General features: G+C 45.7%; 1 protein-coding gene across 2 annotated transcripts in view; it reads left to right on the top strand.

Annotated features, from left to right (window-relative positions):
• Window positions 1–7,146: 7,146 nt before the first annotated feature.
• TMEM59L (transmembrane protein 59 like) overlaps window positions 7,147–10,630 on the top strand; it is a 106,080-nt gene continuing 102,596 nt past the window's right edge. For both annotated transcript variants that reach the window (XM_040417623.1, XM_040417622.1), the window contains exon 1: window positions 7,147–7,393. In XM_040417623.1, coding sequence (XP_040273557.1) covers window positions 7,190–7,393 — 204 coding nt within the window. In that variant the 5' untranslated portion in view covers window positions 7,147–7,189. The remainder of the gene's footprint in view (window positions 7,394–10,630) is intronic.

Below are 10,630 nucleotides of genomic sequence, written 5' to 3'. Positions count from 1 at the left end.
TTATGCCGCTGTATATACATAAGACAAGGACCATTCTTTGTTCTCGGTGGTGGCGGATATGTGTGGGCTGGCATGAGGAAATTCAATTACACGTGGTCGTCACAGGGGTTGAATTCCTCCAAGATCCATGCCATTTTTAGAAATGTGAGGTAGTCCACATTGTCGTGAGCTAGGCGAGTGCGCTTATCGGTCACAATCCCCCCTGCTGCGCTGAACGTCCTTTCGTACAGGACACTCGACGAGGGGCAAGCCAAGAGTTCCATGGCAAATTGTGCCAGCTCTGGCCACAGGTCAAGCCTGCACACCCAGTAGTTCAGGGGTTCCTCGCTTCTCAGAGCGTCCACATCGGCCGTTAACCCAATGTAGTCAGACACCTGTCGGTCTAGGCATTCTCTGAGGCTGGATCCAGAGGGCGGCTGTCGATGGGTTGGCTGCAAAAATTATCTCATATCCGAAGTGACCAACACATCTTCAAACTTCCCTCTTCTGGCAGTCACGGTAGGATTGGTACTCACACCTGTTTTGCCCACAACAGCAGAATGCAGTATCTCTCACAGCAAGGCATGGAAATGCTGCATTCTGACAGCCCTCTGTGATGCTGGTAACATGTCCGCCATTTTATGTTTGTACCAGGGGTCGAAGTACGTTGCCACCCAGTACTGGTACTTGCCCTATATGCTTTTTATACGGGGGTCCCTCTTCAAACTCTGGAGCATGAAGGCCCCCATATGCACTAATTTGGAAGCAGTGGAGCGCCCTGACTACGCCAGCCACGGACAGCACCAGGGATCCCCAAAAAAGTTTAAAGTCCCCCTCAAAGCCTGCTCTTCTTGCTCCTCCTCCCTCCAGCCACCATCCTCCTCTGACTCCTTTTCACACTCCTGCTGACTTGTCTCAGATGGAGTAGCCCCCCATGGGAATTCATTCAGCATTGCTACTTCCTCATCTTCCAGCTCCTGCTCCTCGACGGCTTGATCAATGACACGACACAATACACACTCCAGAAAGAAGGCAGAGGCACGATGTCACTGATGCCGCCCTGGCTGTGACTGACCAGTTTGGTGATCTCATCAAATGGCTGCAGTGAAAACAAACCAAGCTCCCCAGAACCTGTCCTGCTGCAGAGTTTGTACAGGTAGTCGTTAACAGCATGTTGCTGCTGGAGCAGCCTATCAAGCATATACTGCGTCGGGCAGGCACAAATTAGATGTCTGACGGGCAAGTAGTGTCACCGCTGAACATCAGCAAGGCGAGCCATGGCCGTATAAGATCTTCTAAAATGGCCAGAGATTTTCCTGGCCTGCCGCAAGACGTCCTGAACCCTGGGGTATTTGGCAACGAATCGCTGCACGACTAAGTTCAGGATGTATGCCATGCACGGCACATGTGTCATTTTGCCCTGTTTCAGCGCGCTAAGCAGATTGGCACCGTTGTCGCACACCACTTTAGCAACAGTCAAATTGAGCGGGGTTAGCAACTGATCGGCCTGTGACAGCAGAGCTGAAAGCAGTGCAGAACCAGTGTGGCTCTTGGCTTCCAGGCACAACAGCCGCAGTACAGCATGGCAACATATCACCTGGGACGTCGAATAGGTTCTGGGAAGCTTGGGGGGCGCAGCAGAAGAAGCGGTAGTAGTGGAAAAGGAGGAGTCAGCCGAGGAGGAGACGGAGGATGGTGTAGGAGGAAGAGAAGAAGAGGCAGGCCTGCATGCAATCCTTGGCGGTAACACCAAATCCACACGGGAGCCACGGGTTAAATGCTTGACAACCGTCAGAAGGTTCACCCAGTGGGCAGTAAAAGTTATGTACCTTCCCTGCCCGTGTTTGCTAGACCACATGTCTGTGGTCAGATGTATCTTGGCACCGACACTGTGTGCCAGAGATATATTCACTTGCCGCTGAACATGGTCATATAGCTCTGGGATGCCCTTCTGGGAGAAATATTTCCTTCTGGGGACCTTCCATTGCGGTGTGTTAATGGCCACAAGTTTTCTAAAGGCCTCAGACTCCACCAGTTTATATGGCAGTAGTTGGCGGGCTAGCAGTTCCGACAAGCCAGCGGTCAGCAGTTGGGCAAGAGGATTATCCGGCATCATTAACATTTTACGCTCGAACATTTGGGTCACGGAAGCCTGCCTTCTGCCAGATGAACGCGGCGACGGCATGGTGAAAAGGGGAGTGGAGGTTAAATGGGAGGAGAGAGGAGAAGGAGAAGAGGAAGGATGTGGAGCGCCGGGAGTCTGGCTTTGTGGGTTCTGATGGCGTTGCTCACACTGGGTTCGGTGATGGGAGGCCAGGTGCCTTCTTAAGGCGGTCATCCCTAGGTGAGTGTTGGGCTTACCGCAACTTATGCGTTGACAGCACAGGCTGCAAATGGCAACACTATTGTCAGCAGCTGACATGTTAAAAAAAAGTCCACACTGAGGAGCCATGTGCCAGTGTCCTGGTAGCTCCAGAAGTGACCGTGCATGGTGGATGGCTCAGTCCAGATACATTTGCAGTCTGCTTTTTGCCTACTGTGCCCTGCGAGCTCTGCCTGCTTCTCCTCCTTCTCCTCCCTCTCTGCTGCTCCGTCTTTCCCTCTGAACTCCCTTCCTCTCTTGTGGGCACCCACGTGACGTCCATCGACACGTCATCATCGTCACCTTCACCACCACTGACATTAGAGATCTCGGAGTAGGCAGCAACAGCGGAGACCTCCCTCCTTGGGCTGATCTGGATACTGTCGTCAGACCGCTGGGTGGCGACCGTTGCTACCTCCTCTTCCTCATCCGATGTCGAGAATTGCTGAGCATCGGTAAGGTATTGGAATGGATAGGAAAATAATTCCTCTGACTTGAGTAGAGGGGCTATGGTGGTGGTGGTGGTGTATTTGGGGTGCACACAGCAGAGAGTGAGGAGGGTCCAGATACAAAGGATGAGGAGGGTGCAGAAGCGGAAGGGTGAGTGAGCCACTCAACCAACTCTCGTGCACCCTGAAGTAATCGCATGCACCTTCTCCAACTTCCCACTTAGGCTCTGGCCTGGTGCACCTGCCCGACCCCTACCACCCCTGCGGAACGGCCTGCCTCTTCCTCTGCCTGTCATTTTCAAAATGACCCTGTGCCTAAGTCCCTAGAGAGGAGCAGTATTTGTGGAAGCAGGTATATCGCAGGCCTCAATCAAAATTTTGTGGAAACAGGTATATCGAACCCCTTAATCTGTATTTTGTGGAAACAGGTATATCATAGGCCTCAATCAATATTTGGTGGAAACAGGTATATCAAACCTCTTAATCAGTATTTTGTGGAAGTAGGTATATCGCAGCCCTCAATCAGTGTTTTGTGGAAGCAGGTATATCAAACCCCTTAATCAGTATTTTGTGGAACAGGTATATCGCAGCCCTCAATCAGTATTTTGTGGAAACAGGTATATCAAACCCCTTAATCAGTATTTTGTGGAAGCAGGTATATCGCTGCCCTCAATCAATATTTGGTGGAAGCAGGCATATAAAACCCCTTAATCAGTATTTTGTGGAAGAAGGTATATCGCAGCTCTCAATCTGTGTTTTGTGGAAGCAGGTATTTCAAACCCCTTAATCAGTATTTTGTGGAAGCAGGTATATCAAACCCCGTATTCAGTATTTTGTGGAAGCAGGTATATCGCAGCCCTCAATCAGTATTTTGTGGCAGCAGGTATATCAAACCCCTTATTTTGTGGAAGCAGGTACTGTATATCACAGGCCTCAATCAATATTTGGTGTAAACAGGTATATCGAGCCCCTTAATCGGTATTTTGTGGAAGCAGGTATATCGCAGGCCTCAATTAATATTTGGTGGAAACAGGTATATCAAAACCCTAATCAATATTTGGTGGAAGCAGGTATATCAAACCCCTTAATTAGTATTTTGTGGAAGCAGGTATATCGCAGCCCTCATTCAGTATTTTGTGGAAGCAGGTATATCAAACCCCTTAATTAGTATTTTGTGGAAGCAGGTATATCGCAGCCCTCAATCAGTATTTTGTGGAAGCAGGTATATCGAACCCTTTAATCAGAATTTTGTGGAAGCAGGTATATTGCAGCCCTCAATCAATTTTTGGTGAAAGAAAGTACATCAAACCCCTTAATCAGTATTTTGTGGAAGCAGGTATATCGCAGCCCTCAATCAATATTTTGTGGAAGCAGGTATATCGCAGGCCTCAATCAATATTTGGTGGAAACAGGTATATCGAACCCCTTAATCGGTATTTTGTGGAAGCAGTTATATTGCAGGCCTCAATTAATTTTTGGTGGAAACAGGTATATCGAACCCCTTAATCAGTATTTTGTGGAAGTAGTATATCGCAGGCCTCAATCAATATTTGGTGGAAACAGGTATATCGAACCCGTTAATCAGTATTTTGTGGAAGCAGGTATATCAAACCCCTTAATCAGTATTTTGTGGAAGCACGTATATTGCAGCCCTTAATCAATATTTTGTGAAAGCAGGTATATCAAACCCCTTAATCAGTATTTTGTGGAAGCAGGTATATCAAACCCAATCAGTATTTTGTGGAAGTAGTATATCGCAGGCCTCAATCAATATTTGGTGGAAACAGGTATATCGAACCCGTTAATCAGTATTTTGTGGAAGCAGGTATATCAAACTCCTTATTCAGTATTTTGTGGAAGCAGGCATATCACAGCCCTAAATCAGTATTTTGTGGAAGCAGGTATATCGCAGGCCTCAATTAATATTTGGTAGAAACAGGTATATCAAACCCCTTATTCAGTATTTTGTGAAAGCAGGTATATCGCAGCCCTCAATCAGTATTTGGTGGAAGCAGGTATATCAAACCCCTTAATCAGTATTTTGTGGAAGCAGGTATATTGCAGGCCTCAATCAGTATTTTGTGGAAGCAGGAATATCAAACCCTTTAATCAGTATTTTGTGGAAGCAGATATATCGCAGCCCTCGCTCAGGGAGAGCGATGTGCGGAGATCTATTGCTCTGTGTTTAGGAGGTGGGCTAGGATCCGCCTCTCCGTAGTCAGTTCTGTCAGGGATTATCTGAGAGGCTGAAGGACCCTTTGATGTGTTTCACAAATCTTTGTTGAAGATATATGTTGAACCTTTGGTGCCGTCTTCCTTGCCACCTGCTCCTATCATGGTGTACGGTAGTTTGGAATTTCAGATCGCTAAGATAATTGACTCTCGAGTTCTCCATGGACCTCTTCAGTATCTTGTTCACTGGAAGGGTTATGGACCAGAAGAGAGGATGTGGGTACCGGCATCCGACGTGAATGCCAGTTGCTTGGTGAAACACTTTCACAAGTCTCGCCCGGATAAGATCGGTCCTGGGTGCCCGGAGGTCACCTGTAAAAGAGGGGGGGTACTGTTACGAACACTCCCGTGACAGGTGCCAGGAGGTCAGAGAGACTGGAAACACGTGGGTTAATCTGACTGGTTCCTTGTGGATCCTTTGTGTCTGTGTTGTTTTGGTCATGACCAAACTTCTTGCAGGTGTTGTTGGTTTGGTCATTTAACTGCTTACCCCTTCTGGGGGTGTGGTTTATAGCTTCAGTTTCTGGACTCTGGGCTAGCTGGTTGTTGGATCTCGGTTGAGCTCCTGGCGCTGCCTTTGCTCCACGTGAAATTAAGTGTCGTCTTTCCTATTTGAATTTCATTTGTTACATTTCCCTGTCTTTTGTATCTAGGCCTGAGAGAGACTCCTGTTTATCCTTCTGGTGCAGGAATAGGTTGTTTCAAATCCTGTCACTATACCAGGGCCCTACAGGGAGTGTTAGGGATCTAGGTTCCTGTGTATGACCTTTCCCACCATCGAGGTCAGTTCATACTGATAGGTAGTCAGATTTGGATTAGGGTTGTTCTAGGAGGTGACCCTCTCCTTTTTCCTAGTTTCCAGACCTAGTTCCTGTCCCCTTTTCTCCTGTGCTCGGTGTGGAGTTTCCCACCCACACCGCATCCATGACAGTATATCCCAGACATCAATTTAGCCAATCACTGACCACAGTGCTATACGGCACATGACCATTGAGGCCAGTAATTGGCTGCAGCAGTCATGTGGAGCATACCGACACATCATCACTCCAGCCAATTAAATGAAATCCAGCCAGAAGGATTGTAGCGGCTGTGCTGTAAGTAAAGGGGTGAGATAGGTGAGCATATGCTACTTGAATGTCGGCACGCACGTGGGGAGCGTGCTCTCCTCTACATGACACAAAGGGAACTGTCCCAGACAGTAGTCTAGATGGCCCACTATAAAGCAGCCCCTCTGCAGCACATTGTGGTAGCCACCATACTTGGTGCTTGACTGAACCTTCCTATCACATTATTAATTTTCAAGTGCCTGCATTCAGTATGGGTGTGTGGGAATGTCTGAGAGGACAATGGCAGGGTAAGCAGCGCACCCTGCATGTGGAAAGGGAATTGGGGAACTTTTGATTCAGGTCGAATTTTTCAGAATTGAATCTGATGGACAAATCAATAGAATTGGAACCAAAACAAGTTTCAAGAAATTTGCTCATCTTTATTTGGCATTATAAAATCACTTTAAGAAAAATAATTTGTGTCTTTTTCAGTTGACGAAGTTGTGTGAGGATTTACTTGTGTGAAGTACCGACCAGCTGTGCTGTATATGTATGCTGTCTTGCGAGAAGGGCTTAAAACTGTCCTCGTGATAGTTTTTGTCACAAACCTAAATTTGAAAAATTTGAAAATGATCTTTTATTATAATAGCATTTCGAATTGTGCAGTGTTTGCCTCTTTATGAACTTCCTGTAATCCGGCAACTGAGGTTTATAATATCTGACAAGCAAGAATCTAATCAGGTCCCGCTGAAATTAAATTTTATGGTGTGTAGCCACAAAACTTAATTTCAACACTACATTTTAATTTTGTTTTCATAAAATAAATGAGCATAGGCGCATACAATGAGAAATAATACAATCCCAATTCTAATTAGTGATGATGTTTCAAATGGCTTGTGAAAGGGTTAATAGCCGACCAGTAAGAATACTGCATATGTATCTGCTATAGCTCCATATAATGACAAGGCATAAACACATGTACAGCAGTCACTCCATCGCCCACCAGAGCAGTGCCTAGTATGTCTACCCCTCCTTCTCTCTCCCAGAGTCCTTTGCACTGTGCACATGACGTCAGAGCCTCTCTGACATTGTGCAGCACTCTCCTCTCTGTATCTCTCCGGATGAGCATCTGCTCCTGGTTGCTATATAAACCCTGCAGGATGGGAGCCCCTGAACACTGGAGCTGTGACCTGAGCCTTCTGCTGTCACTCATAGTCATAGTGTCTGCTGTCAGTGCAGGGGACCCTTTTGACTCCCAGCTAGGAGACATCAATTCCTGCAGCCAACAGTGTCAGCTCACCTTCAAGCTTAAGAGCTCCTCAGAAGTAAGTGCCCTGATGCATCATATCTATCTCTCTATCAATCTATCATCTATTTATCCATCTATCTATATTTATCTCATTTATGTTTAGGCTATAATATATATATATATACATACACACACACGCAGTAAAGCAAAATGCGTGTATCTGTCCTGTCCATGCTTCTGCATCCTCCCCCCATGTAGTGAGATTTAACCATTTCAGTGCCATTTAGAATTAAGATGGTGGCCACTGAAAGGAGCAGGTGGTTACTCCTGGCGTCCTGCCATTGCCACCTCTCTACACTATAGTTTGAGTCTTTGTTTGGCTTGCCATTTCTGATTCTCCATCTTCTCATGTTCACAGTGGGTGTTCATTTGTACATCCCTAGTGTGAATGTCACAGCTGCTATGGAATATCACTGAGCGTGCACTGTACCTATATTGCGGTGGGATGGATAAATGCAGCACCTATTTATAGGAATGGCTGCACAACAAAATAAAAAACATGTTGGAGACGGCTCGGATTGTGCAGGGAGTGAATGGTTACATATTGCAGTACTTTATACCTAGTAGTCAATAAAATGAGAATGATTATTTCAGAATAAACAATGTCCTACAGGAAACGTATGTACTGGATACATACAAGCTCTGCTAGAAATCTGTTTATGTGGCTGCATTGCCTGCAGCCTTTGTGCGTTCATGAACGCTTGTACCTGGTGTATTTCTGCAGCCATTTCTAGCTGAATTATTTTGCTTTATAAGAGGTTGAGGATCTTACTGATGGTAATTTCTCAGGTGTGTCACAGAATGACATACGGTGCCCATACACATAAGAGTAAAGTAGGCCAATGGTATGTGTATGCAGATATGCCAATTCTTGTCCCAACAGATGATGTTGGAAGATAGAAGGATTTGGAATGTTAAATTTCAACCAGTGCTGGACAAGGACTGAAATTCAGCCCTGACATTTTAAAGCAGACGGGCCCACTTGTTGTGTGGTGAATGTACAATATTTTTGCGCCCCTCCCATATGCCCCAAATACTAATGGTACATTTGGATTGACAATATATTCACCACTAATAAATATCCAGGTTTTACATCCACAGACTTTCCTCTAATGTAGCTGATCTCTTTCCTTATTTTTTTCATTGAATGCAGACTATAATGACATCTTTCAGCCATGTCTCGTCTCTGCACAGACATTAGTTTCCTCACGTTTCCAACATCCTTCCTCTCCTGGTGCCCCAACAGTGCTATCTTGCTGGCATCCCCAATACTGTGCCTGCTGTGCTCCCCAATGCCCCCAAATACTATGCTACAGACATACTAATGCTATGGAGATAGCCCCAATACTAATAGTGCTCCGAAAAGTTCCACCAATTGTTATTTTCTCCAAGAGTGCCTTCATTACTACAACAATGCTCTGAGAGTACCTGTGGCCCATGAGAGTGAGCAGCGGGGCTAGGAACCATTGGTTCCTGTTCCCCGTCGCACTATTCAGCTGTATCTGTGGAGGCAACTAGTTTCGAGGCCTAACACGGCCTACCCACGCACTCTCCCATTTGCCAGAATTGGGCCTAATTCCAACTTCTGATGCTTCTGTTCCCAAGGGAAATGAGTCACAACAAGAGATATTCAGCTGATCTGCAGCTTACTCCCCTTTTCCTGTTGAAGACACATGCACATTCCGCCAAACTGAACACAGGTGTATTGGGGAGTCAGGAAGAATAGCTGTCAGCCAAATAGACATTCGGCTCATAGCTACTGAAGGTGTATGGGCACCTTTAGAATAAAGATGAACTCATTTATTGGTAGGTAACATTACAGATAACTTGGAAGAAGAGATTTACTCATATAAACTCCACTTACCGGTCATGTTTTCAGGATTCCCTTAGTGCATCAGGACTTACCACAGGTATTAATTGTGTGGGATATTCGCAAATCATGACTGGTAGGTGGGCCCTTAGGAATGGACTTGAGGAACACAGATATAGTAGATCTTAAAATGGTTGGCCACCATTTGGGATTTTTTTGTTTTGAGAAATCCCCCCTCCTGGCGAGACCCGCAAAGGGAAGCATATTTACCTGCTCCAAGCAAGGTAGCCAAGCCCGGGGAGCGAAGGAGCCCAGACCCAGGGTGAAAAACAGGCAAATATGCTCCCCATTGTAAGTCTGTCCAGGAAGTGGGGTTTGACAATAAGCCCCTAAAAGGTGGTTAACCCCTCTAATTATTTTTATATTATTCCTTATCCATATTTATTATGATATTATCTTATTTTGGGTGAGAAAAATAAGTTCTAAAGATTTAATAGATATTTCACTATTATTACTCACGTATAACGTACATATGTTTTATAGGTTATGCTCATCTTCAAAGCTATTTTTTATTGCTCCAGGGCATTTAAAGAGGTAATAGAAGAACCAAACCAGTTAGGGTATGTTCACTTATGCAGCAGAGGGTCCTGTAGGCTGTTCCAGTAGAGGGCAGCCTGGTTTTGCTGTCTTTTACCATAGAGATGCAGAGGTCAGACTGTCTGCAAAATGTCTTCATTTTAGATGCACTGAAACAGGGGTTGGCCTTACACAGAAGAGAAGAGACTGTGAGGAAGATTTACTAATCCTAATGGACAGTGTAAATTGAACCAAATGCATCAAAGTGGTTCATGTTGCGTGAGACATTTGGTGCATCTTTAGAGGCTCTTCTCTAACTTTACACCAACAGTTTTTGGTGCTCACAATTTTGGGGTACTTTTGGCACAGAAATGTATTTGTTATATCGGATATATTTATCTTATCACAGAAGAACCTATTCACTGAGAAATCCCCATTGAGTTCTCGTAGTTGATCTAAAGCTGGCCTTACACCATGCACAGGACTATGCTTCCATGCTGCTTTTTATCAGGATAGCTCATCAATATCAGATCAGTGGGGTCCGCATCCCAGCACCCCACCCCAATCAGCTGTCTGAAGGAGTTAGGGCATTCATGTGAGCGCTGCATCCTCTTCAAAGTTTACATGCATGACTTCCACATTGCAGCTGCAGTGCAGGATAATTACAGCTTTCTGTCCTATTCATTTCACAAGCTCATCCTAGATGTCACCCTACAGTCCTTTTTTATAAGGGCCCCTGCTGTTTATTGCATCACACCACCTTACAGCATGAGGCAGCTTGGCAGCTCGGGAGGTCCGTATGATGTACACATCATAAAAACCTGCTGGGGCAGATCTGCATCCACTGATCACTTCAGGAGCAGGTGA

The sequence above is a fragment of the Bufo bufo genome, chromosome 2 (genome assembly GCF_905171765.1).
Source record: "Bufo bufo chromosome 2, aBufBuf1.1, whole genome shotgun sequence".
Lineage (NCBI taxonomy): Eukaryota > Metazoa > Chordata > Amphibia > Anura > Bufonidae > Bufo > Bufo bufo.
Note: the sequence above shows the minus strand (reverse complement) of the source record. Positions and strands in the feature narration are given on the sequence as shown.